The 27,837-nt window shown below is 47.1% G+C and overlaps 1 protein-coding gene across 5 annotated transcripts in view; it reads left to right on the plus strand.

Moving 5' to 3' along the window:
• Positions 1–27,837, plus strand: part of NAV2 (neuron navigator 2) — a 691,715-nt gene that overhangs the window by 647,015 nt on the left and 16,863 nt on the right. For 4 of the 5 annotated variants that reach the window (XM_069471196.1, XM_069471195.1, XM_069471197.1 and 1 more), the window contains 12 exons: positions 507–530; positions 645–719; positions 5,268–5,351; positions 5,728–5,839; positions 7,065–7,210; positions 9,969–10,141; positions 16,704–16,857; positions 18,058–18,220; positions 18,953–19,053; positions 21,171–21,266; positions 23,007–23,175; positions 26,285–26,520. In XM_069471196.1, coding sequence (XP_069327297.1) covers positions 507–530; positions 645–719; positions 5,268–5,351; positions 5,728–5,839; positions 7,065–7,210; positions 9,969–10,141; positions 16,704–16,857; positions 18,058–18,220; positions 18,953–19,053; positions 21,171–21,266; positions 23,007–23,175; positions 26,285–26,520 — 1,533 coding nt within the window. Of the gene's footprint in view, positions 1–506; positions 531–644; positions 720–5,267; positions 5,352–5,727; positions 5,840–7,064; positions 7,211–9,550; positions 9,560–9,968; positions 10,142–16,703; positions 16,858–18,057; positions 18,221–18,952; positions 19,054–21,170; positions 21,267–23,006; positions 23,176–26,284; positions 26,521–27,837 lie in introns of all 5 variants that reach the window. The other variant, XM_069471194.1, reaches the window with a different exon arrangement.

The raw sequence follows: 27,837 nt of genomic DNA on the forward strand, positions 1-27,837 counted from the left end.
CCTTGCTCCCTAGCTAGAAGTGCCAGATAAAATACAGAACACCCAATTAAATTTGAAATTCAGATTAACAACAAATAATTTCTTAGTATAAGTGTGTCCCCAATATTGCATGGAATTTACTTGGACTTAGGAAAGAAAACTATTCAAATTTAACTGGGCATCCTGTAAATTGCTAAATCTTACTCATACCCCTGTCATCACAGACATGTCCCCAGTGTCTTACATTATCACCATCTCCACGTGGGAGGCAGGATGGCTCCTTAACAACCAAAGTATGGAGCGGTGTTCTAATTCTTCCTAATTTTTAAAAGTAATATGCTGTTTGGATTTGGCCTTTCTGATGGGTCAGTTTAATTGAACCAATTTATCCCAAGAAATACACCAGAAAAGAAACTAATAAATCTTGCAAACTGCTGCAAATATCCAAATATGGTGTTCCCTATGGGCTGGACTGCACTGTTCTTTCTTCCTCAACTTGTCTAATTTCCCTTATGTTTTCTTTGCAGCCAGAAGAAAAATGCCAGTCAGAGGTAAGGAACAGTTTGCTGGTTGGATTTCCTCTTTCGTTATTATGGATTGTTTTACCCAACTGAACCTGGAAACAGACTCCCAAAGCAAGTAACTCTGTCCTTTGCCGTCTTTAGATTCGTAAACTGCGGCGGGAACTAGATGCCTCCCAGGAGAAGGTTTCAGCTCTGACCACCCAGCTGACAGCAAACGTAAGTACAGACAGGGCGGCAGCCATGGGTTGGGAGGCAGCCGTGCCTACGTTTGAGCATTGCCTCGAGGGCCCCTGTTTCTGAACACGTAGAAGCAGCACAGTGCACTAAAAAGGACACAGGCTGTAGCACCATGGGTTTGAGTGTCAACTCTGACACCTACTGGCTCTGTGACTTTGTGTAAGTTCGTTAGCCTCTCAGACTGACTTTGCTCATCTCTGCAGTGAGGGTGATAAAGCTCAGAGCTGTCCTGTGACCAGTGCTTGCAATGTATTAACTTCTCATTAAAATGTTGATTTCTCTCCCCTCTCCCTTTTTGAAAATTTTGATGTTAGGGGGGAAAAAAACAAAAGTGAAAAAGGAAAGGAAGGGAAAAAAAAAAGAAATTTAGGGCGCCACGATAAACAGCCAGCTGCTCTGTCATTATAATATGCACCATTACGTGTTCAGGAGACACTGCCAACCAGCATTCAGTTCAACACTGTTTGAGTGCCAGCTATGCCCCAGGCGCTCTGGGTGCAACAGCAAAGCAAGCACAGTCACTGACTTAGCATTCAGTCCGGTACAGTAGGTTGGTGTAATTAGAATCTGTGGCTTGGATGTGGAGGAGGGGTAGGGGTGAGGGGAGAAGGAAGTGAGGAGGGCGAAGCCATTGGACGAAGGCAAGGGTCAGAGCACACAGTGTCTGAGCTGTTAGGCAGGGAGTATGGACGTCCCACCGCAGTTAGTAGAGCCCTATCAGCCAGTTGTAAGCAAGCAATGGGGTGGTCTTGTTTGCTTGACTGTGGTGTGGATATAGGATCAGAGGGGTCAGAGCCGAGGCAGAAGTCTCCTGCCCCCTCGGCCCAGGCTGATAAGGAGCCTCCTGCAGAGCTGTGACCAGCTGAAGGCTGGAGCTCGGATGGCAACGCCTGTGGTCTCGGAAGGTGCCGAGACACCTCTGAGGCAAGGCTTCCTGTCTGGGAGTTAGTTCACAACCCATCCTGAGCCCACAGATAAACGTGTTCAAACCTGTCAGAAAACAGCCTGCTTGACTACAACATGCTGTTAAAATGGAAAGCAACTTCAAAAGCTTGTCTTCCCTTGACCAGGAGTCAATATTCCAAATAATCATTTACCTGGAGTTTTTACTCTGGCATTCCTGGCTTGAGCCCGAGTCGACTCAGGGAAACCATTCCTCTTTAAGGTCTGCACATGAATTACCTTAGCACAGCGCTTGACCTTACTACATGCCTGGTCATTGGCAGCTGCCCTCGTCATTAGTCAGTGTCCTGAGTTCTCTTACATGTCTGGAAATCTTTGATTTTTTTTCAAAACCCTTAATGTACTAGGCCACTGTGTGGCTTCTGATTCTTTATTTTTCCTTACCTCTTCTGCCATCAGTAATGCTATCAAAAAAACTTCAGAAATTGATGTGACAATGACTTCTGAGGCTTAGATCCTATTCCAAAAAACCGCAGAAGTATTCTATGGGTAGATTCCTCATCTGGAGAACCAGATGTGTACATTCGAATCCAGAACAAACTCTGGGCCTGGTGAGCCAGGTCTTCTGAGTATCATCCAACACGTGAGGTTTGATCCCTCCCCCCGGGATTCTGAGCTACTCACCTAGTTAAGAATTACAGCTGCCAACTGCTGCTCTTTGCTAATCCTTAAGTAGTAGTTCACTTACTTATCAGTGAACTTGGGTTAATTCCCCCACCGACCTCATGTTGCACAAGGAGCCTTGCGCTGGGCCATTTGGAACTCCACTCTCTGTTCTAGAAGAGTCAGAGTGAGATCCCTTCTGTTGTTCCAGAAGTGCGTTTTGTTACTCATAAAAGCCATTGAATCCCGTATTGTTTTAAAGTAAATATTTAGTCTTGCCACACACCACCGGCAGTGCTAACATGTTTTATTGTCTGCCATTTTTCTCACAGACCAAGCTGTGTTTGTTTTTCTAGGACAAACTACTCAAAGCCACCTTCTCTGGGTGTTTTTATACCACTCATGTTTGTTTTCCCTGGGAATGTGAGGATGGTGTTTGATGAGAAGGCCGTTGTGTGTCTCTGAGCCACACTCACGACAGCCTCTGTGACCCGCATTTTCATAATTGTGCTTATGACACAAAGGCAGCCCTTTCACTTGCCAGAAAAATGGGATCCACTGGTTCTTCAGAGCAAATGTGGTTTCTCTTTGAGCTCGCAAAAACGCTTTCTCGATAGCAGTCTTCATGGAGTCAGGTTTTTTTGTTTTTTGTTTTTAATTCAATAGAAAATATGAATGCCCACAACTAGAATCATGGGTGGCAATCATCAAACGCAGAACAGAAATAAATGGGAATTCAGTCATTTAAATTTAACTTTGTCATTCCTTTGCAGTGCAAAGGTAGCAAACAGTCTTTTAGGTATCCATGCCCTGACCCGTTTCCTTCATCAGCTATGTGACTATCTTGAATTGATTGGCTCTGATTTTGCCACGCTCTCCATGACAAACCAAAGCATATCTCTTTACTTTAAAATACAGAGGCATTTTCTACATTTTTCATAGAGAAAGATGGTGCAGTCAGAAAGAAACTAGCTATTCCACTTAACACTACAAGTGGTCCTGCTCCCTGCCAACAGTTGATCCTAGAGATGTCTTAGCCTCAAACATCCCTGTGTGAAGAAGTCGGTAACAGGCCTCTGTTCACCCCTCAGATCCCTCCCTAGACTGAAATGTCACTGGCCCTCCTCACAGCCCAGGATGAAGGCTCCCCCGTTCTTGTCCCACTTTATCCTTCACTGTGTGCATCAGTCATCTTTTCCTCTAGAATCTTCCAACAAGATCCAATCTCACTTCTCCCAGGACTCCTCCCAAGTATCCTCTGCTGGCTCTTCTCGTCCCCCCGTCACCCTCTGTGTGTCTACTCTCCCTCCCTTCACCTGTGTTCTCAGGGAATATGACTCCTCTCTCAGTTTCTTAGGCTACCTTGTCATTCGCAAACCTCTTTCCTTCCCCACAAGTATCCATTCATTCCTGTGTTTTGTAACTCCTCAGTGGTCCATAGACCATTCTCACCTGTTTTGTTTGATTTAGTGCTCAAAATAACCATGGGGGAAAAAATAGATATTGTTCCCATTTCATAGATGAAGAAGAAGCCAGGACCAGGAGGATTAGAAGACTTGCTCAGCATCACGAGTAATCAAAAGGAACTAGAATGAGAGCTGAAGACCTACGACTCCATATCCTGTCCCCCTCCCCTGTGCCACACTGCCTCCTTCTTCTAAGTGCTTTTCTTTTCAGTCGTTTATGTCCTCATCCAACACTCATTTATGGAGTGGCTTCTCTGTACCAGCAGTAAGGATACCGGGGTGAACAAGATAGACGTGGTGTTAACCTTCGTCAAATGTACAGTCTGGTGGTCCATTTCATCTGCTGCTCAGATGCCTCTAACAATAGGACGTGCCACTATTCCATTTATACAAGTGCAATTTGGAGATTGGAAGATACTGGTTGGCTAATGGATTCTTAAATCGATTGCCAGAAGTTCCCTAGCATGACTGTTGAAAAAGCATCCATTCTTTATTCTTGATTTTAATGACATGACCAGGATCCTCATTCAACCAACCAGCATTTCAACTACTGCTCTGTGTCCCAGGCAAAAGCTTAGTGTTGGGACACAAAGTTACCTCTTGTCCTTGAATAAAGTTGCAGACAAGGGGGCAGGCAGGAAAAAAACCACATTTCTCAATTCTAAGATATATTCTTTTTTTCACATTTTAAAATCTCTGAAAATTGGATGTGTATTTAATTATAACTGGCAACACTTTATACAGTTTCTTAGTAATATATAAAATAATGGTGCATCTGATGTCGTATTCTAACAGAAATGTCTAAAAGTGCATGGGAGCCTGGGGGAAAATGGTAACTCACTGGGGAAAGTAGGGAAGGTTTCTCCAAGGAGAAAGCAGATGGGCCTTGCATTGGCTTTTTATTAACCAGGATTATAATGAGCAAAATATGCCAACCACTTTGTTCATTCATTCTGCAAACATACTTGATGTGAGCCTCTACTATGAGCTTAGCAGTTGGTGAACCAAAGATCATCCTGCAGTGTAGTAGAGAAGGCAGACATAAGTCAACAACCATAAGACTACGAGTATTTTTAACTATGAAATCACAAAACATAGAAGTGCCATGTGCTTGTGAGACTGAACATGAAGGGGCTAACCCAGTCTGGGTGTGTCATGAAGGCAAACGCTGAGAGCTCTCAAGGTGGATATGTAAAAATTAGTTAGGCAAGGAGAGGACTGGAGGGGTGGGGGTGGGAAGAGCATTCCAGGCAGAGGGGAAAGGATCGATGATGGCCTTAAGGTGGGAAGGTGCACGGGATGTTTGAGCAAGTAAAATGCTGGAGTAACTGGATCCCAGGGGGAGGCAGGGAATGGGATTCAAGAGGAACCTGCAGGAGTGGGCAGAGGCTAGATCAAGTGGTACCTGTAGGATTTCTGTCTTTAAGACCCATGGTGTTTTAGGCACTCTTGCCTTGCAAGGTAGCAGAACTGAGGCTGTGTCTTCCCCCTCCAGGCTCACCTCGTGGCAGCCTTTGAGCAGAGTCTTGGAAACATGACGATCAGGCTCCAGAGTTTGACCATGACAGCTGAGCAGAAGGTGAGGCACAAAGGAGGCTTGCCTCCCTCCCTGCTTGGAGTTGATGACAAACCTAAAAATATTATTCTCTTTCCTTTCAGAGCATTGTGTAGATTTTATGTACTTCTTGAACTGTTAGAATTTAATTGTAAAGAGTATGTAGGTCTGCTGAGGGAAAAGGTGGCTTAGATTGAATGATGATAATGGCATCAATGGCGGATCTTGTAGTCACATTCCTACTTCTTTTGTGTTCATTTATGCCCGTTGAAAATTGATCTGAGTGTTCGAGTCAGAGGTTTCATTGAACTCCCTCGTTCCCTACCTTCCCGTATTGAAGCTAAGTTGAACTCTGTACAGAATGGTTTTAGGATGACCAATAGTTCTTTCTGTTCCTCAGGATTCAGAACTGAATGAGTTAAGAAAAACCATTGAGCTGCTAAAGAAACAGAACGCAGCTGCCCAGGCTGCAATAAATGGAGTAATTAACACACCGGAGCTCAACTGCAAAGGTAAAGTAAAAGAAACAGCCTTTAAACAGATGACCTGCCTGCCCTTAGGAGCCTTCCCCTGACAATATATGATGCAACCTCCCTGCTAGAGGACAGGTGACTGGATAATTCAACCCTGTGTCAGGTGTGCGAGTCCTAGAAGGCAAACACCTTTAATTGGGTCACTTCTGGCCTCTATGAAGATGACTATCATAGCTCATCCTCTTCTCTGATGGCTCTCAAAAATGGAAGAAAATCTGTTTCTATTGGCAGAGTGTTTTACAGCCCCTCATTTTACTAACACTTTGATATTTACATGCTGATATGTGGGATAAACTGAAATAGTTCCTCCCTTACTTGTCCAGGAAAACATTTCTGAGTGAATTGCTTTGTCCTTGTGTATCTTAGCTGGGCTAAACGGAAAGAATGTGGTTGTGTGGGTGAGTTGCCTCCTGCAATGACAGTATTAACAGTAATATCAATAGAAGCAATATTGATAGCATTCGTGGAACACTTACTGTGTTCTAAACACCATGCTAAGTGTTTCAATGATTTAATTTATTATCTTGTTTTCTTCCCACACTGTGTATGTGATATTGGTCCTTTCCTCATTGTACTGTTGAGGCCACTGGCTTTCAGAGATGAGAGTCACTTCCCAAGGTCAGGGAGTAGTAAGAAACGGAAGTAAGACGAGAACCTGAGTCTGTCTAACTAAAACCGGTGCCCTCGAAGACCACGCTTTAGGTATAGTTCTGTCCTCATGAGGGAAACCATCTGCAAACCTTGTCGGATGTCAGTCATCTTCAGGGTCACTGTTCTTTTGTGTCTTGGGCCTTCTGAAAAAGTGATGATAGAGTTGAGCTGGCCAGACAGAGTTGAGGGAGAAGAGCACCCAGGCAGAGGAACAGCACGGGGAAGGGCCCCGAGACGATGTGGGCTTGGCACTGCCAGGGGCTGCAGAAAGGCTACGAGCACACTCTCGAGCTGGTGTTGGGGAGATTCTCCCTAAGTCTCCCTTGACTTCTGTTGTGTGATGTGGGGAAAGGTAGACCTCACTGAGTTGACTAAAGAGGACATAACCCCGACCTACCCAAGGATCTCAAAACCAGCAGTGGGGAACAGAGGTGATGTCTATGTAGAAAACAGTAGTGCTCCGGTGTGTGGATTTCACTGGTAGGGCCATTCCCTGCAATAGAGGACAGGGCTTAGGTTGGCAGCTGCTTATACCCGCTGCTTTGGTGTCCAGGAAACGGCCCCACCCAGTCTGCAGACCTCCGCATCCGCCGGCAGCACTCTTCCGACAGCGTCTCCAGCATCAACAGCGCCACCAGCCACTCCAGCGTGGGCAGCAACATAGAGAGTGACTCAAAGAAAAAGAAGAGGAAGAACTGGGTGAGTGCACCTGCACACGCTCTCCGGCGGACTGACTCACAGTCAGCCTCGGAACCAGCAGCCCCCCAGATAAAGCCCAGGCCAGCTCTCAACTGCAGAACACAGACCTTTGGTAGTGGATCTGAGGAAATGGTCTGTGGACAGGTTCTTACTAAAATCAATGTCATGCTCAGCAAAACACTAGAAGTTATAAAATCACCACCACTTTGTAGTTTTTTTATCTTTCACGAGACTTTATGTGAAGTACTCATCTTTCATTTCACATATGTGTCATTTCTTTCTCATTATATGTCGGCCACAAAGTTCCAGGTACTAGAGCAAAGTTACTCTTAAGTGGTTTCTTCTTAATTAGTTCCAAAGTATTCTTTTGAGCTCATATCGCTAGTTATCCTATTGTTAACAATAATATTTATCTGTTTGTTTACATAATTGCCTAGGATAGCATCAAACCAACCTGCTCTTTGAAAACTTTTTGACCATGTTCTATAAATAAAAGTTTCATAATGTCAATGGTAGGAGCTAGTGAGTAGTTCTAAACTGGGGATTGTACCCTTATAATGGTGAGTTTCATAAGATCAGTCTCTGTTGCAGTGTTTCTCCATGTGGCCCAATGAGCTACTTGAATTTCTGCACTGTGGTGTCTTGAACAGTTTCCCACCCTACTGGGAAAATTTCACCCGACTCAGTCCCCTCGTCAGTTTATATTTTGCCGTTGAGGCTGCGGAGCTCTGACGGACATTTGCTGCTCCTTGTCTTCAGCCAGGAAGATCCCAAGTTGATCTGAAGTTGGCCAGTGGTCACAGGGCCCTGTTTGTTAGTGCTGTTGGCATCATTTCCATGGTAGCTTCAGTGTCTCATTCATTCTGTACATGTCTCACTCATTTTGTGTTATCTTGGATGGGTGGCGAGGTCTGGCAATAGAGAAGTTAGGGATTTAGTAATTTCAGTCATTGATGAATTTGCTGGAAGCAAGCTAAAAGGCCAGTTCAGTGTGACCCTCTCCTCATTCTGATTAATTTTTTTTTTCTTTAAATTACTAATGGCTTTTGGTCAACACATTTGCTATGACTAAACAGAGAGGATTAACTCGCCTTGCTCTCTCGAGTATGTGATACATGTGGTCTGATTTGATTATCAAAGCGATGAGAGAAATATTTGCTATGAAAAATAGTGGTTATCCATCTTCTTCAATTCAAGAAATAAAACTGTCTTTTGTTGCTTTAAGATAACTTTTGGTTATCAGTAAAGTCAGGGAATAATTGGCATCCTCAGCTAATCCCTTAATTCTGTCTGATCTTTGTAATCTCCTCTTCTACCTGGCTTTTTACCGGAGGTAGAGGCAAGGATGGAAGTTGCCAGTTTGTGTGTCTGATCCTTCTGTTTCTGTGACCAGTCTCTGGAAATGTGATCAGAAGGAGAAAGCGGGAGAGAAATGGGATGTAGATGTGCCCACAAGCTGGGCCTGCAGTTTGCTATGGATGGAACACATGGATGGGAGAAAAATCTCATCAATTTTCAGAGTGGCCCATTTTCTGAATTTCTCAATGGCTAAGAAAACCCCTAGAATATATTTTCATGAGGAAAAGAGACTTTAGAAAAAGGAAATTACTTTTTGAAGGTCTTTTTGAAAGACCTTTTTTTCAAGATAAAACATTATTTTTTTGGCCTGGAAAAATAAATGCGAATCATGGCTTTCAGAGAACACATGGCACTTTCATTCTTGATGTTCTCCTTAGAATTTTCAGGTCCATCTCATGGTTTGGGGAAATAGTGATATACTAATTCCTTTTTCCCAATAGAGTTAATAAATTTCTTAAAAATGACTGCCCAATTTTTGTGTAACAAGTGAGATGGCTAATTTCCTGCTTATTAGATCATCTTCTTATATACAAGGACAGCAGGAATTCCTGAGTAGATAAGTCAAAGAGCCACGCAGCCCTCTGGGGCCAGTGCAGCAGTAAAGCTGGCATTGCTCAGGAAAGAAGGCCTCCTCCTCGCCCCGAATTAAAGCACAGAGAGATGACTGAGAAGAGACAAGAAGAGAGTAAGAAGCAGGGAAGGTGAGAGGCAGCCATTCCAACCAGACAGGGAGAAGCTGGGAGAACTGGAATTGGAGGGGACTCCCTACCTGCTCTCCCTTCCTTTCATAATGGAGGAAGATGCCCTCAAAGCTTTTAACGACTCCCTCCTGCCCTCCTGGAAACCTCCTCTGTGTGTGGTGTTTATTATTAGCCATGTTGCGTCTGAAAGTCCGAAGCTTTCCCTGTCACTGGCTTTATCTGTTAAAAATTGTCTTTTTTCCTCCCCCTTCCCCATTTTTGCTTGCGTTTTCTCTGGCAGGTAAATGAGGTAAGCAAGACCAACTTTAATATCAGATACCAAGCTAACCCATCCATTGATATGACTAACTTCATCCGCATCCGTCACCGTGTCTGAGCATCCTGCTTTGTTGCTGTGTAACCTCATCTTCCCGACATCCATGTGCTGAGCCAGGCTCTGTCTTGCTGTTGGCATCTAGCCTTGAGCCAAGAGTAGGCATGGAATGTTACCCACAGGTTCAGTCCTTTGAGCTGTCAACACCAGATAACTCTTCTTCCCTTAATGCACTGATTCCAGAGAGCTGTTGGGAACCTTTTCCATTGGTGGGGGGGTGGGGAATGTGGGAGAACTAATTGCTTTTTTGTGTGCATGTCCCTGTTTTGCCAAGGCCCAAGTGTTGGCTGCAGCCCCTGCGAGGCTGACAGTCTTGTGTATTCAGTTACGCAGCTCCTTCAAGCAAGCTTTCGGGAAGAAGAAGTCCCCCAAGTCGGCATCCTCTCATTCAGACATCGAGGAGATGACGGATTCTTCTCTGCCTTCCTCGCCAAAGCTACCGCACAATGGGTCCACGGGTTCCACTCCGCTGCTGAGGAATTCTCACTCCAACTCTCTGTAAGTCTGTCTGCCAAGGTCACCCTAGTCAAATGACATCTTTGGCCTCTAAGAACTCTGGAAAATAGGCGTGGTGAGGAGTCCTGTTATGATACATCTGCTCCTTGGGATCCTTTATGTTTTGCCTTAATAGGAGTATGCATGTTCTTTCCACGGCTTTAGGACTGGGAAGGTTGAAAGAGAAAGGAAATTTAGGTTTAAGTTCTGGTGATGTCAGTGGCTGTGATTAGCTGGCTGGCCTTAAGCAAGTTGCTCAACCTCTCTTTGTTGCCGGATCTTTATAGGTCAAATTGGGATAATGGTGGTTGTCTGCTTATTCTATCCTGAGGTTGAACAAGGTGAATGGGTATAACAGAGCTTGCTTCCCACAGCAGTGAGAAAGGCTGCCTCTGCCCAGTGGGGCTGAATGCCTTTTGAGACCATGGTATACCAGGCCTAGAATTAAAGAGCAGGCATGCAAGTAGTCTGCAAGGAAAGTTATCAGCGAGATGAGACAGTGTCTGGGAGGAGAAGGGAGTTGTAGTTGTGGTCAGAATAGCCACTGAGATAGGGTTAGAAAAAGATGTTTGGCTGTATAAACTTCAGTTTCCTCATTAGTAAAAATGGGGTTAATTACGTCTACCTCAGTGGATTCTTGGGAGGGTCCAAGTTAGATACGGCGCATTAGGGCTTCTTTCTTCCCGTTCCATCTTCCTTCGTTCTCAGGAAGCCGGGTCTACGGAGCTGACCCTAAGGCCACTTAAGCCAGCCCACTGGAGACAGCAGCTTGCATAGGTGTCCTAAGGCTTTCCCCATGGGGACAGGGAGTGCAGGGAGGATCAGCCTGTCCAGGGGTGAGGGCTCTGTCGCATACCAATGGCAGGGAAGAGAGGAAACGGAGTGTAGGGTCACTGCTTTTGAGCAACCCCTCCCACCGGTGAAACATGGCCCTGTCAGGGTCTCCATTTTACTAAATTAGATTATCAGCTCCTCTTAAGGAGCACCCGAGTAGGAGGGTGGCCACAGGGATGTGTACTTCTCTCTGTGATGGGTGAGGGTAACAATCTGAGCAGCAGAAGGAAGAGGACCCCTGAGGCACTGGACTGCAGCGTGTCCCTGCGGTGCCCAGCCCCAGCGCCATGTGTTTTCTTGCGTGAAGGATTAGACGGATGACTGAGAGAGCATGTGTCCTGTTAGCCCTGCAGAGTGCCTGGGAAGTAAATAAAGAGCCGGTTGCAGTCTGCGCGTGGTGGCTCACACCTGTAATCTCTAGGAGACCGAGGTGGGAGGATCACTTGAGATCAGGAGTTAGAGAACAACCTGTGCAAGAACGAGACCCCATCTGTCTCTACAAAAAAAAAAAAAAAATAGAAAAATTAAACAGGTGTGGTGACATGCACCTGTGATCCCAGCTACTCGGGAGGCTGAGGCAGGAGGATCGCTTGAGCCCAGGAGTTTGAGGTTGCAGTGAGCTATGACGACGCCACGGTACTCAAGCCAGGGTGACAGAGGGAGACTCTGTCTCACAAAAAAGAAAAAAACAAGTTGCCTGTGATTCTCACACATGCATCATCCCAGAGCATCCCAACTCATTTGTTTCCTGACCAGGAGAAAAAGGAACTCATCCTGTCTTCATTTATTGATTTAAACTTTCGGTATAGCGACCTATGTGAGCAGAGCACCATTCCAGGTGTTCTGGAGAGACCAGATTCTCCAGCCCTGGGGGACTAGGGACTGGTGGAGACATGACACAGTGCTCCTGAGCTCCGCTCTGTGCAGGCACCGGTCTCAGGTCTGGTGACAACAGTCTGCAAGACAGATAAAGCTCCTACTCTGATAGACCCGGTATACCAAGCGGGGAGATGGGTGTTAAATCCTGAATAAACTAGAAAAAAACAGATAGTGCTAAGGGTTAATGCTGTGAATTAAAATAGTGCTGGAATGCAGAGTAGCTTGGTAGCAACCTTAGACGGGGTGGTGAGAAAAGGCCCCTCTGAGAAGGTGACATTTCAGCTGAGATCTGCATGGCGGAAGGAACCACTGAGTTAGTTCTGGTCAGTAACATTAGCTGCTGTAACAAACTCAGCCCAAAGCTCAGTGGCTTTGCCAATGACTGTTTATTTCTGGCTCACTGCAAACCCAATGTATATATTGCTAGTCAGCAGGCTGTCTGCCCTATGGCGATGTAGGCACAGAGGTTCCTGCTGTCCACAGGGCCCAAGTCCTCTGCTCAGCACCTGGACCAGCCGGTGGGTGGGGGAGGGGAGAGAGGGCAGAGGATCCTGCAGGAGGGATTTATGGACCAGGCCTGGAAGAGACACACACATCACCTCTTCCCACAGTCCCCTGATCAGGACTCAGGGCCGTACCACCTGCAGGGGAAGAAGTGAAGATGGAAATGGGCTTTGGTGACCACATAGCGGCCTCTGCCACTCTAGCCTCCCAATGAGCAGGGCAGCCTTCCTGACCCAAGAGAGATAGAACATAAGGAACCTAACGTGGAGGTGGGCTTCCTGTTTCTGAGAAGGAGAGGGATGGCCAGCAGGGCTTCCCCAGGGTGGGAAAGGAGGCCACAGACACGGGCAGGGCCTAGCTAGAACATGTAATGCTTTGAAATCAATGTGCATATGATTGCATGTGTCATGGGTAGATGGCGGAGAGTTTGGAGCAGGAATGTGGAAAATCTGAATTAGCGGAAAGGAGTGTCGGGAAGGAAGAGTGGAGGGAGGGAGATCACGTAGAGGCTAATGCCACTCGGCCCATTTGCCAGTCTTCGACACTCCAGTCACACTCTCCTCGAGGCCTTTGCCCCGGCTACGCCCTCAGCCTGGTCTGCTCTTGCCTCGGATATTTATTTCCTTCAGGTCTCTGCTCAGTGTGACCTTATGAGTAAGGTGTTGCCCATCCACCTTGCATAAAGCCACAGCCCAGCGCCAGCCAGCACTCCCCATCGCCCCCCGTCCTGCTTTATTCCTCGCCACTGCACATATTACCACGTGACACCTGGTGTATAGATTGTCCTGGTTGTTTGTTCTCCGTCCCCTACCCCAGGTCTGCATGGAGGTGGGTGCTCTGTTGGTTTTGCAGACGCTCAAATATTTGGTGGAATGAATGAGAGACTGACAGTGGAGTTCTGGATGGAATCAGGATATATTCTTGAAGGAAAGTTGACAGTACACAGTGACGGATCGGATGTGCAATGTGAGGGAAAGAGAAGAGTAATCTTCAGATATTCCTAGACTCGCAATTCGAGCACCTGCAATGGGCGGGAGACCCAGATGTGGGCAGGGCAGGGTCAGCAGCTCTGCTTTGGCCACATTAAGTTTGGGATGCGCAGAAGGCACCCATATGGAGATGCTGGCCCAGAGTCCTGGGAGGTACAGATCTGGGAGACACGAGCTCATGGGTGGTATTGAAAGCTGTGTAGCTGGAGGAGTTGTCCGAGGGACCGAGTAGAGATGAAGGAGACCAAAGGTGCAAGGGCTGAGCTCTGGGGCATTCTGATATTTGAAGTTCACAAAGAGAGAGTAGAGCAGCCAGCCAGGGCGGTGAGAGGAAACCAAGAGCAGAGAGAAGAAACCGCTGGAGGCAGGAGTAGGAGCCCGGCCAGGAGCGCGGGTGGCTGAGTGAGCCGAGGAGAGAGTGGTAGTGATGTGCTCACTGGGCAGGACCTCTGCTTCCAAGCCACTCTCCCCGGAGGGACGGGGCAGGGCAGACTCTTGGCTCCCAACCCTTTTCTTACATTCCACAGCATCCATGGACACTGGAGATGTTTGTTTTTGGTCTAGTTTTCCAAAGGGTGGGCTAAGAGCATATGCTTATTTCTAACCTTGAAAGGTTTGTAAGAATGTGCAAATCTGGATGTGAGAGGGAGTTCAAAGAAGAAACCAAGGCCAGAGGGGTTGGGCTTAGAAAATTCCCCAGCCAGTGGGCGAAAGGAATGGTAGTTGTGGGAAGGCGTTTCCCGTACTTGAGGCATTTAAAATTAGGCATGCCACCAGCCCTGCATCTGGACAAAACAGCGGGAAGAGGCTGGAGGAATGGGTTAGGGACTGAGTAGAGAAAAGTATACATCGCATTGCTTCAGTAAGTGGACAGGCATGTACTGAGCGCCTACTGGGTGTAGTTCCAGAGCACAGGCTCTGGAGCCAAGCACACCTACCAGGTTTGATCCTGCCTCTGTCGTTTTTAAATAGTGTGACTTCGGGCATGTCAGCTCTGTGCCTCTGCCTCCTTATTTTAAAGATGGAGGTAATTACAGCACCTCTTCGTGGAGTCAGTAATGTATGAAGTGAATGAAATGCCTAGCCTAGTTGTTCATGTGTTCAGTAAGCATTAGCTGGTAACCTATGATGCGCTGGTCAATATAATTAGTAGCCAAGCAGATGGTCACTTACCTGTTAAGTTCAATAAAATCATCAGTGACAGCATGAGTCTACTCAGGGCGGGAACCAAGAGAGAAGGCTCTGTCTTGAGCAGTAGGATGAGGCACTAAAACTTAGTTGAGGCTGTTGCAAAAGAGTTTATTTTCAACATCACTTTATGTTGTAGGATATCCCTCTCACGTGGCCTCACTATTGTGTGTTTCTAAGAGCTGGCTGATTTTGGAGGAGCACAGGTGGACCTTGTATTTCCAACACAGACTTTCTTCATTTTAGTTTGCTTCCCTTTGTAAAGTCATTGTTTGGCCAGGCTCTGCAAAGCAACCCATGTGACACATCCCACAAAGTGGGTGCCAAGGAAATATTGTCCCTCTTGCTGAGAGAGCTTTCTGGGGAAAAGGTACAGACCACGTGAAAGAGATTTGAGCAAAGTGGACCAGTCTGAGGCAGCGTGAACCAGAACAGACTGTTTTCTCTGCGGTGAGTCGGAGCCTTCAGGATCCGTGCAGGGCATGGTTTGGCTAAGACCGGAGTGTCACGGTGGAATTTTGTTCAGACTTTACACTCCATTTAAACCAGGAAACCATAGTCCTCTCAAGAAAGAACCAGTTTTTGCAAGCTCCTCCTGCACACATCCCAAACAAAGAAAAACGTGCTCTAGAGTTAAACCTTACAAACCACAGGCTCTTCAGAGCACAGAGACCTGGGAAGGAAAGGATGATCTGAATTCTAAAGACATTTCTGTCTCTCTGGCCCCTTTCATCCTAAATCTCTTGGCCTCCATTTCTCCTGGGTGTGAAATGGGAATAATTACATGTTCAGGAGTTCCTTGGATTTTTCAAGATTTTGAGGCTGAGAAGCTGCCTTGATTGCTGACAACTTTTATTTTCTTTGTATCTCTCAAATCAAAACAGTTCAAGTGCAGGTCAGGAAAATAGCAACAGAAAGATTTGGCTGTTCAAGTGTTTTTCTTCTAGTTCTTTCTGCCCCTGAAATACAATTGCATCTCTTTTAGCAATGTTATAAGTCGTTTTCCTTTGGCAATTAAAATTTCCACACCCTCAACCGTTTTTACAGGTCAGGTTTTTTTGGCCCCAAATCCAGCACTTGGGTCTTGGAGAGCAGGCTTGCGTGATCGTTTACTTCTGCCGAGATCACATGCTCATCATCGCTTTCAGACATAATCAGCTTCAGCTTTGTAACTTTATGAACTTGGGGTGGAGGGCGGTTGGTTTTTTGGGTTATTTTTTTTTTTCCTGTCTTCAGTCCAAGGAATGTCAAAGCTTTCTATTCTGATTCACCCAATACCCCAGATCCTGTGACCTTTGAAATTCACAGAGCCTTTTTTTTTTTTTTTTAAAGAGAACTATCTTTTTCAACATTTCGATTCATTGTGACTTTTGTGGTCATCCATTTTGTGCTGACTGCGGGGTGTTTGAAGAGCAAACCTAAGTAGTCAAGTAGAGCACAGCTAGAAAGACCACCTCTTAAGAAAGAGGAACTCAACAGGGTCCCACAGCCACCTGGATCTGGTGCACAGCTGAGAAAGGAAGACATTAGCCAAGCCATTGCAGAGTGTTCAGATATAACCTTGGCTTTTACGCCACATCATCCTCTCTGGTCTCTACCTCCCTGAAGGTGTTTCTCTCCTTGCCATGAGCGTATGAAGCGGTGTGGGGGATGGGGAACTAAAGAAGCTTGCTCTCTAGACACTTGTAGGGGAGTGAGTTTCTAGAATGTGATCAGACAAATTCCTTCCACCCATATCTTTAGACTTCTTCCACATTTTAGCAAATAAAAATCACCCCTCAGCTGTCTAACCTTGGAGTTTCTAATCTTTAAAACACAGTTGACCTTGCTTCTCTGAGTGGGGTTGGAAATCAAAGGCCACGTGGTGTCATCACAAGTCCCAGCTGTGTACACACAGGGCAGGGGGTGGGGATCAAACCCCGAAGGTCACTACTCTCTTTTGCCATCTCCTGCTTACCCCTAAGTTATTGGAATTTTGCTGAAAGGCACACCAAAGCCATTCTGACTGTCAGAGCTCTGCAAAGAAAGTGTAGAGAAGCAATAAAATCTGTGAATTTCAGGTGCTTTGGGCACCTCCAGGAAGCACCAGGCAGCTGGTTATATATAGTTACTGCTGAACAAACCTGGTGATTGACGTGGCCCAGTGGTAGGTGACATTTCTCTTTCCCCAGGATCTCGGAGTGCATGGACAGCGAAGCCGAGACAGTCATGCAGCTCCGAAATGAGCTGAGAGACAAGGAGATGAAGCTGACAGACATCCGCCTAGAAGCCCTCAGCTCTGCCCACCAGCTCGACCAGCTCCGGGAGGCCATGAACAGGATGCAGGTGAGCACCCAGGAGCATGGGCTGAGCCCAAGGCTGTCTAGGAAGGAGCTCCAGGAGGCTGCTCTCTGCCAAGCCCAAGGGCAACATCAGAATCTGGTGGCAGCCCTCTGCTTTCCCAGCTTCTCTCTGCTCCGTCCCTCCCACACGTTGCTCAAAGACCAGTCTTTTGAAAGAATGAGGGTAACTGTTCTCTCTCTTGCATAAGACTTCGAGAGACTCCCCGGCTGCCTGTGGCATGCAGTGTGAGCTCCTTCACCTGGCCTTCAAGGCCTTTCAGGGGGTCCTTGTCACTCCTTAATCCACACCACCCTCCCCAACTCCGTCTTCTGACTCAGCAGCCAGACGGAGCCGCTGACGGCTCCCTTTGCATGCCCTGGGAATGTCTGTTTCATACCGTTCCCTCCACTGGGAACATACCTCTGCACATCCAATTGGACCCTTCCCCCAACACTCAGCCTGGTGCGTCTTCCTCTGCAAAGCCTTTCCAAGTCTTGCAGCGGCAAGAGTTGGTGCCCTCATCTTAGTATTCCCATAGATTTGTTCTTACAGCCCTCTCACCCTCTGCCATGGAGTGAGGATATTTGGGGTGCTATTTTTTGCATCCGTTTTTCTGGACATAGCACCAATGCCTTGCACATAGTAGGCTCTTCATAAATATCTATAGACTGAAAGACTCCTGTGGGATATGCTAAATGGGACATCACTGGAAAGCGGTGTTTCCCAGAGGAGGTTCCCTGAGTCACTCGTTCCATAAGAGGCTCTGTGAAAGGAGAGGCCCTTGGTCAAATCCATCTGGGAAATGTTGCACTCTGTGTGCCTCTCTCAGATTCGCAGCAGGAGCAGCTCATTAAAGGTTCTGAGAAGTCCTGCAGTAAAGAAGCCTATCAAAGCCAGAGTTTCACAAACCTCTTAGATCCTTTACACGCTTTGCCACTTAACACTCAAGCAGCAGAGTCAAGGAAACATGTCAGAGGTCTTTTCAAAGGCGGGTTCTCCGAAAGGAAGCACCCTCCCCTGCCAGACGTGTCTTGTGTATACAGCAGAGGCAGCAAACACTGCTGAATCTCTCTGATGGTGTTACTTGCCTTGCTTGTGATGTACTACCTGGTTCCTGCAGAAAACATTCAGATCCTTCCTCCGGAAAAGGCTTATTCGCATTAAATCCACCTACTGAGTGAGCTTCTCCCTTACTCTTTGCAGAGTGAAATAGAGAAGCTGAAAGCTGAGAATGACCGGCTGAAGTCGGAGTCTCAAGGCAGTGGCTGCAGCCGGGCCCCCTCCCAGGTGTCTATCTCTGCCTCCCCAAGGCAGTCCATGGGCCTCTCCCAGCACAGCCTGAACCTCACTGAGTCAACCAGCCTGGGTGAGTAGCTCATAGGGCTTGGGGGCAGGACCAGACCTGCACCTGGCACTCTGGTCTCCAAGCAAGAGCCCCAAGATAAGTAGCTAACAGATCAAACGGAGGAGAGGCAACAGGCGTGTGTGCACTTGGGGTGTGTGTGTTTGGGTGTGTGTCTGCTACCAACATGAGCCCAGCCGTTAGACCGCTCTCATGCTTTGCTCCAGCACCCCAAGTTCTCCAAGCCCTGAGCTTGGGTCCCCTCACCCACCATGCTGAGTTCTGTTTGATCCATTTTAAGACGCTGACCTGCAAGCTGAATGCTGCGTACAAACCCCATAGCAGCAGGTCCCAGTTGGGGCAATGGCTTGGTCTATGGTCTTCCTGCCTTCAGGATGGATCCCAGGCTGGTGCAGTCATCAGTGAACACGATCTAGGTTTTCTTTGTAAGCATACTGAGGCTGACGCTTTTATTTTTTCTCCATGATGCTGCTATTGCTATCGTTTTGGTTGAGTCTCTCCCTCGCACTTCCATTCGGCAAGGTGCATCGTCAGCCTGCTGGTTCCTTGGTTGGTCCACCGTTGGTTTCTGTGACTGCGTTCTCCATTGTGCCCCCTCCCCCAACCCCCACCCCACTTCCCCCGCACCCCGACACCTGCTTTGTCCCGCTGCTGTGCCAACAAGCAGCGGGGGTGTCAGGAAGCCAGCTTTGCCGTCCCCATGTGCCTAAGGCTGTTGATGTTTTCCATTCGCAGACATGTTGCTGGATGACACTGGTGAATGCTCGGCTCGGAAGGAAGGAGGCAGGCATGTTAAGATAGTTGTCAGCTTTCAGGAGGAAATGAAGTGGAAGGAGGTTAGTTGGATCCCTTTCCCTGCTCTGCCTGTCCCTTGCCCAGGTAGAACTACCTAGCTTAGCGATTCAATCGTAATACCCCGATCGCCTCGGAGCCTGAGGCGATCTGGAAATACTACTGACGCTTCTCTTGACTAACCATAATCCCCAGCCGCATTTGACACAATTAAACTGACTGAACGGCATTTCCCTTTCTCTCATGTTTGAAAGTCTAATAAAAAGTACTAAAAATGGTCCCACAACTGCACTTTCCTATAATTAACCAAACACTAACATCCATCAGAAAGGGCTTTTCTGAACTTAATGTATTCCCAAAGCACTTCAAAGGCAGCCGTGCACATTTAGGGTCCAAGGCACAGAAATAAGCTGGCTGGATTCAGCTGACCGAGAGCACCAGTCTCACAGGTCTTCAGAGGCAGCTGGCAGGGCAGACACTGAAAGACGGAGACATCCAAGTCCCAGGAGCACTCAGGTGGCTGGCAGCGGGCCTGACTCACCGAAGCTGGGGGACCTGCATTTTCTGAGTACAGGGTCTTTTTTCCTCCAGAGTCTAGGAACTTCTGGAGTCTACGCCACTGCTAGAGACAGCTTTGAGGTGAGGGTAGGGGCTGACACTGAAAGTTGAATTTTAGTCCACGATTAACCCAGTGATGCCCTGAATGGCCATCTCTCGAATAAATGAGAAAAGGTTTCATGAGTCAGCATTTCAAGTTCCCTTGAGTTTTTTCTTTGCTATTTCTCAGCATTTCTAGCCAATATGCTACTGTAGTTCCAGACAGCTAGGGATGCTGCAGTGCCCACCAGAACGAAGCGTCTGTAGCCAGAGGCTTTTTTTTGCCAGGGGATTCCACTTTGTGGCTGGCTTGCTAGCTTCACCGAAGGGGATAAGCCCAGAATTTTGGAGCGTCCAGGGGGTTTTAGCATCATCTGTCCCAGGAAGATACAATAAATAGCTCCATTTAAAAAATGTAGCTAATAGAGTGATTTACTATCGGGGAGGGGATTTATTCTTATAGCATTCTTATAGTAAATGCACAGGATACAGTTTATTCTAGCGATCATCAATACGAACAGATAGAGCTTACATTTTACAAAAGTTTACAAGTCAGAGATTGTAGCATTCTAGATCACTATGGCATCCAGACAAGGTTGGTCGACCAGGGGTGGTTATTTCCACTTTACAATTGAGAAACCCAAGACAAGCATCACTTACTTGAGGCCACAAGGCAAGTGGTGGGGTCAGATCATGTCACTGCAAGGCTGGTGCTCTTTTCTCTGCTGATTTTGCTTAACTGCCAAATGCCGCTGCCTCCCTAACTCTACATTCCTATGAGCCTTTCAGATATCTTAAAATGCAATAGAATGGAACGTTCTAGCAGCATTTCTTTAATCAGTGTGATAAGTTAGCTGCCATTATGCAGAGCCCTGTGGGCAGAGATGTAAAAAAAAAAGTAGAAGAAGATTATTTGGAGGGTGATCTCCCTGGAGTTTTACTAGTTTTCTGAGTTAAACCTGTGTTAACTTTTAATTAGAAGAAAAGCAATACATGTTATTTAAAAACAAGAAAGAAAAAAAATAGAAACATATTCTGTCCTGAAGAAGTTTTAAGATCTAGCAAGGATATAAACTTGATATACGAATAAGAGAGAAATGCTTAAAACTAAACATAAATAAGTACAGAATATGTAAGTTGTAAATAGAACCTTTGTAGCAGTGTAAGCTCTGAGCCTGGTGGGGTTAATCACTGGAGGCTTCCTGGAAGAGGTGAGTTCATACCAAGATTTGAAAAGGTAGAGATGGCAGACAGGAGTGGGGAGAGTATTCCAGGCAAGGGATGTGTGATCCATGCAGTGTACAAGGTACACACTTAGCAGAAGTTTCCAGATACCAGAGAGATCCTTTCTTCCTGATCCATGGATTGCTGTTTTAGCAGTAATGCAGGGAAGGGTTTTAAGACTGTTACGTTCCACCTAAGTTATATCTGATGTTGAGACAAATAGGACTTTTGTTCCCCTCTCAAACCATTGGCGGAGTTCTAAGGCAATCTAAGTCCTCTGCTGAACTGTGTCGGATGAGATCCACCTGTTTTTCACCTGCACACGTTTCCTTACCCTTAGGATTCCAGACCACACGTCTTTCTCATTGGCTGCATTGGAGTTAGTGGCAAGACGAAGTGGGATGTGCTCGATGGGGTGGTTAGACGGCTATTCAAAGTAAGTGTCTCAAGATGGCAGCCACGGCAGTACAGCTGACGTGGGGGCTGGGGAGGGGGGCGAGGCTGTGTACTGAGCCCGGCCATCTCTCAGGCCTGTCCCCTCCTCGACATCCTTATGTTGCTGAAACTTGTTCCCTGGCCCGCAAGGGAATGGAACGATGATGGTAAGTACAGACTGGTGGTTGGCCAAGCTCTTTCCACCTGCCCTTCGCAGTGGTTGGCCCGCGAGTGAGAGTCACTGGAGCAATTATTTGATCCTCACATGGTGAATTACTAAGGGTCCAGATCTCTTTTCACCTCAGAGTTGTGTCTTATTTAAATAGGCTTTGGAGTACGTGATCTGTGGCTGGGGCTTGGCCATCAGATTTCTCTCCTGCATTTTGGGGGGATTTGATCTGACTTGCCCAGCATCCTGTGCCAACCCCACAGTCTCCGATTTGGGCTACAAGTGACATTAATGTCTGATCAATGGCCAGTGTCAAGGATGTTGGCACACTTACTTCTCTATTCTTTCTAACCACATCATTAGATTGAGTGTTTGCCACAGGAAAAATAACTAAAGAGTACCAAGAAGGTGAACCTTGCAACACGAGGTAATTTGAAAGAAGCTTTTGGCACATGTTTTCTATTGTCCTGAAGTCAACAACCATAGTGTTCATTAATTATATCCCCCGTGTAGTAATAGCCCACATTCTTTTGTGCCAGAGACCATTCTAAGCCTGTATTTTCTCACGTAAAGGTGAGGAAAGTGAGGCTCGGGTTGGGGTACTTGTCCAAGGTCATGGATCTAGAACTAGACCACGTTGGTCTAACTTCAAAACCTGACTTAACTAGTACTCCATTGTCTTCTTTCTAAGCATGTAGATCCAGCTGGCTTCATACAGACAAAGTTCTCTTATTTGACCAAAGACTGTTCCCCATCTTAGAACGTCAGTCTGTAGCAATGTGGCCAGGCAAGAAATATGAATGGTTCAGGACAGACCACTTCTACCCAGGCCAAAGCTTATGTCTGCTGGTGGCCAGTGGGCCCATCCTTAGATTAGAGTGATGGCAGTTTGGGCTGAAAAGAGCTGCCAGGATGACCCAGTAATTGAGGAAATGAGACCATTCAAGGCCCCTTACCGGGATTACACCTAAGTCATGGTGTGGCCACCTCGTACATAACCCATGGACCTTAGCATGATGTTCACTGGCCTAAAACCTTCTAGCCACTCACCTAAGATGGAACACTTTCCAAATTAAACAAACATTTTCCGTCTTTAAAATCTAGAGCTGATGTTTTTCTGGCAGGCCTGTATTTTGTTCTCTTTCTCATCGGTATGATCTTTGAGCCAAAAGAAGAGGATGGTAGAGAGATTTCCTGTCAGAATCACTTTTTCCTGAATTTTCCACACCATTCACAGGCCCCAGTGCCTCGGAGACTTCAGCTCAACTTGGGGAAAGCAGCCTAGCTTTTCCATGCTTGGTTCATGTAGACTAAATGTCCACAATCTGGTTAGGGGTTTATTTTTTCGCCCCTTCCTAAACCGAATAAATCTGTATTTTAAGAGGCCTGCGATACTAGGGCATTATCCCTGTGGAAAGTCAGCTCTTCTCCCCCTCATCCCACGGCTCGATTTCAACTCAGACATCATCTGAGAAAGAAGAGAAGACGGTCTTAAATCACCCCATGAAAACATGAGTCATGGGCAGATTTTAGCCACATCTTTGATAGGGTCTTTATTTTTATTTTTTCCAGGAATACATTATTCACGTTGACCCAGTGAGTCAGCTAGGGCTGAATTCAGACAGCGTTCTCGGCTACAGCATCGGGGAAATCAGGCGCAGCAACGCCTCCGAGACCCCCGAGCTGCTCCCCTGTGGCTACCTGGTTGGAGAGAACACAACCATCTCCGTGGCCGTCAAAGGTAATTTGGCTGGTTGGAGAGACTCGAGCTTTCAGGAATTGCTGTTTTTGTTTTGTGACTTGGCACGGTCCATTGTGGCCACAGTTTTGTTTGTGCATATGTATGTGGGTTGCTTTTTTTTTTTTTTCCCCCTGCTACCACAATTACTCTTACCTAAGCAAGTTGAACAGTCTTTTGCTTTTTCAACCACCTTCGGAAACAAATAGTTTTAGTTTATTGCTACAATTAGATAACAAAAGGTCCCATTAGCCTTATGATTCTGAGATGGTGAAATCTTAATAACCCTGTTGAAATGGAGCTGTCCCAATACCGACGAATTCCTCTTGCCAGCCAGCCTTGGACGTGGGCCCGTTGTAAAGATGGGAAACCACGACTGACTGTCGGCTACAGAGGAGTCGCCGTGAGCAGCCTGATGAAACTGCTGCAGCTCTAGCCCACGCACGGTGCTGCCAGAGCTTCCGATTGCCTCATTACCCGGAGATCAGAAGCCCCAGGCCAAAGTGTGTTCCTTGGAACTCTAGGTTCACAGAGTTCTCTGTGGAAAAAAAAAAGGTTCCTGGCCAAATAAGTCTGAGAAACTACATCATTATCCCCGTTCGGGTTTGGGGGTCAGGGGGACAGGAGTACACTGGTACATTAAAGGCTTTATCTTATAGTGTCCTAACTCCTGCTGTTAAAAAGGCTGTTTAGTCCAATCTGTTCCAAATTTATTCGACTACAAAACCGCATCATTTCCTGTACATTATGAACCACCTGAGTAATAGACTTTTATAAACACTGTATGTGCTGGGCTCATTCTTAGTGTTGTCCTGTTATTAACGTCCGCGAAAGGCACAAATCTTGACTGCGGTTTTGACAGCGCAACTTTCCAGCTATCCGATGCGAGTTTTATTTCCTGGTTGGTAGGGTTTCCGCAAGCCCCCCAGCATTTTCCGTCAGCAGGAATTAAGATCTCGCTCTGCAGGTGGCAGATGGCATGTGTCACTCAAGCCTCGCACAGCCTTCTCCTGCTGGCAAGTGAAATTCCACAGTTGTGCCCTTGGACTGCAAGTGACAGAAACCAACTCAAAAGTAGCTGTAGCAAAAAGGAAACTGACGGGCTCGTGTACCCGGGCAATCCAGGAGTGCAGTTCAAGCACAGCTGGATCCAGGTGCTCAGACAGTGCCACTGGGACCAGGCCTGCCTCAGCTTTGCCCCTCACAGCTGTGCTTATTTGAGCTTTGTGCACGTGGTTGATGAAATGGCCCCTGGTAGCCCCGATTCATTCATCTAACTTCTGGAAAAATGTAACAGAAAATTATTAGGGGTGACTCTGGCCCACCATGAGCCAAATGCCCTTCACTGAGTCTGTCATCATGACCAGAGGGAGAATTTGGCCAAGCCTGGTCACAATCCTGCCCTTCTGGGTGGGTGAAGGGGCTGGATCAGCTTCACTTGAACCCCCTGGAATGAGCTCCCAGGAGAAAGAAGAGTTACACTCTACAGGGAAGCAGAAAGGGCTGTCAGGCACACTGGAACAACGGTCCATGACAAGAGCCCTTTAAGGAAAGCCTTTTACATCCTGCGCTCAAATTGCATTTCCCCCGTGCTGCCACTTGCTCATTTTACAGGTGAGCATTACAAAGCACCGAGGGGGTCAAAGGAATGTCCTCTTGCTGGGACCAAACCAAACCTCTGTAGAAACAGTAACAAGATGATCTGCCACCGGGGGAACATGTCCCCCCTGCAGAGCCTGATCCGTTGCTGTTGTCAGCACATCAGGTGTTCGCATCTCCTGGGATCAGCGCGGGTTTGCTTTTCAGTGATACCTGGCTCTTCTCTCTTCCTGTGGTGCTTAAAACTTACATCTTCAAGGCACTAAAAACCACTCAAGGATTCGCGCTGAAAGCATTTCATGAGCTGCAGTGATTCACTTCAGTAGTACCAGGGGAAGGGGGGGTGTGACTGCGTGTTCTGAAGTCAGTTTGTCAGCAAAATAGTCACTCCCTGGGGGTTTTATGGCAAAAGACTGAAACAGCAGCATGTATGCAGAGAGAGGTGTTTTAGAGGTTTTTTCATGAGTTTATTATTGTGGTTGTTACTAAGTTTAGACTAAGGACCTCATGCTCCATACTTTGCATCAAGGTTTGAGCCAGCATAGGCCCTACTGAGATCAGTAGCTAGAAAATCTTAGTAGATGAGACATTTGGGGACCTTCATCATGGTCATTCTAGAACAGTCACTGCATTTAGGGGTTACTGTTGGTTGGGAGAAGATCAGACACAAGCATATAAATGCATTTCAGGGGGATCTACTTGCAGTGAATGATTATGTGGAAGGAAGATGCTATTATAAAACAATAAACCCCCTTCGGTTTATTTTTTACTTATGCTGATTTTCTTAAGGGTAGTTTTTAAACAGAATCACCTTAGGTTCTGGACAGCTAACCTCGGATGGATCTTCTCCTGGAGATGGTATCAAGAAATTAGCTCTTGTAAAACCAATAACTCTGATTTAACAAAGTTTCAAGTAGGAAAGGGGAAAGATAAGTTTCTACTTGTTGAGGATCAAGGGTCCGGTATGTAGCATCTTAGCCTAGGTCCAGAATCAAATGGTCCCCCCTTGGGGTCTTTCTTATTTCAAAGATAAAAGTGCTGTTGCCTTCGTGGTGCACCTTAGTGTGGATGGCAGTGGCGCCTGGCATGCGGGAGAGGACAGGGGGAAGAAGAGGCAACCCCCGGGTTATGGCAGACACGGTCGACAAGACTCAGTTTTGGTTTGGGCAGATACCGTAGTGAATCCGGACAGGCAAGCAGAGCCCAGGGCCTTTTGAATTCTGCAAAGGACAGATGAGGACTGAGAGCCCAAATAGTCAGGGTGAGTCTAAATCTAGGAAAGTCACCCAAGACAGGAGCCAGACGCACACGGTGCTTATGAATAGGGAGGTGACTTCCTGGATCAGTGACAGTTTGCTCTCAGCCCCCAGTGTCCCTGGGTGGGCAGCGACCTCAAGTGAGCAAGCTGCCGAGGGAAGGGGTAACCCCAGGTCTTGGCAGTCCCAGTGAGGCGAGCACAGAGAGCTGCCTCTTCTACAGAGCTTCAAACACTTCCTGTGTCTCTCAAATGCAGGGCTCGCGGAGAACAGCCTGGACTCGCTGGTGTTCGAGTCCTTGATCCCCAAGCCCATCCTGCAGCGCTACGTCTCCCTGCTGGTGGAGCACCGGCGGATCATCCTCTCCGGCCCCAGCGGCACCGGGAAAACCTACCTGGCAAACCGACTGTCAGAGTACATGGTGCTTCGAGAGGGACGGGAGTTGACAGATGGGGTCATCGCCACTTTTAACGTGGACCATAAGTCCAGCAAGGTGAGGAGTTCGTTCTGAGCCTGCTGCATGTTTTGGCCCTTTGAGCATTTGATGCTACCACCAGCCTGAAGACAAAGCAGCATTTCCTAGCATCTGCTTTGGTGGTTATAGAACGCCAGGTAAGGAGGGAGGGCTTCACTCAGATCCTGCCAGCCAAGTCCCACCTATGGTTAAGTCGATCTAGTTCAGTTATGATGCTCAGTGCTAGGAGTTCTTTAAGATCATTGCAGATACCTTCATTTCAATTGACCAGTAATTTATCATGTGCTTACAAGGTGTTATTGATTTTCCAAAATAAAACCAATCTTCTTTTGTGGAACAACAGCAATAACACCAATAACAAAAATAACAATAACAACAGCTGACATTTGCAGACTGCTTGCCTTGTGACCAGCAAACTGGCCTTCTCACTGCAACACCTTTAAGGGAGTAGTTGTCACTATCCCTATTTTGCAGAAGAGGAAACAGAGTCTTGTGCAGATTGGTCACGTGCCCACGACCACTCAGATGGTAGCAGCAAAGAGGTTGGCTCCTGCTTTACGATGGAGACATGTTCAGATGGAGTCTGACCTAGGCCCAGCCAAGGGTTGGAAAGTGTCTTCTTAGATCTGTTCATTCTTTCATGCAGTGAGAATGGATGGATGATTCACTCTGGCCCATGGAAAGGGGCCAGGGGACCAAAGGTGGGCTGGAAATGGCTCCTTCGTCTAAAGGATCACCTGATGTTCCTGAAGATGCCAATTCCTAGACCGCATTCCTAGATGATCTTTCAGTAGGTTGTGCGGGGCTGGGAATCCGTACCCTCCACACGTTCCCCAGGTGGTTTCCATGTAGGAGCAGAATGAGAGAGAGAAGCGCTCAGATCCCCTCTGTTGCAAGCCTCGGTGTGAGTTAGAGAAGGCTCCCAGGCACGATCTTGGCCCCCACTCACTTTCCCCTTGGTGGGGACCCCTCATACGGAGCACGGTCACCAACTCTTTGCTGCAGGACTGGGGAGTAGGGGGAGGGCTCCAAGTCTCAAAGGACAGGAGCCCTGTCCTCCTCCTAGGTGCCTGGGGCTGAGAATCCACAGTAATGAGGGACTAAAAGAACCAGTAACTTAAAAAGGTGGGCTTTTTCTACTGCTAACAAGCCATATTTTGATTTAAAAGAGAGGCCTGGGGGATGTGTTTGCTTGTAGGAGGTGGAGGAAATGTCGCCCCTGAGCAACCAGGCTAGCATCTGGGACATGCTGGTGTGGGATGACAGACGGTGGGACAGGCACCCGAGTCTCAGCCCACCCCACTGCTTACCCCCGTGCAGTCTCAGGCCAGTCAC

This window comes from Eulemur rufifrons, chromosome 6 (assembly GCF_041146395.1).
Source record: "Eulemur rufifrons isolate Redbay chromosome 6, OSU_ERuf_1, whole genome shotgun sequence".
In the NCBI taxonomy this organism is placed as follows: Eukaryota; Metazoa; Chordata; class Mammalia; order Primates; family Lemuridae; genus Eulemur; species Eulemur rufifrons.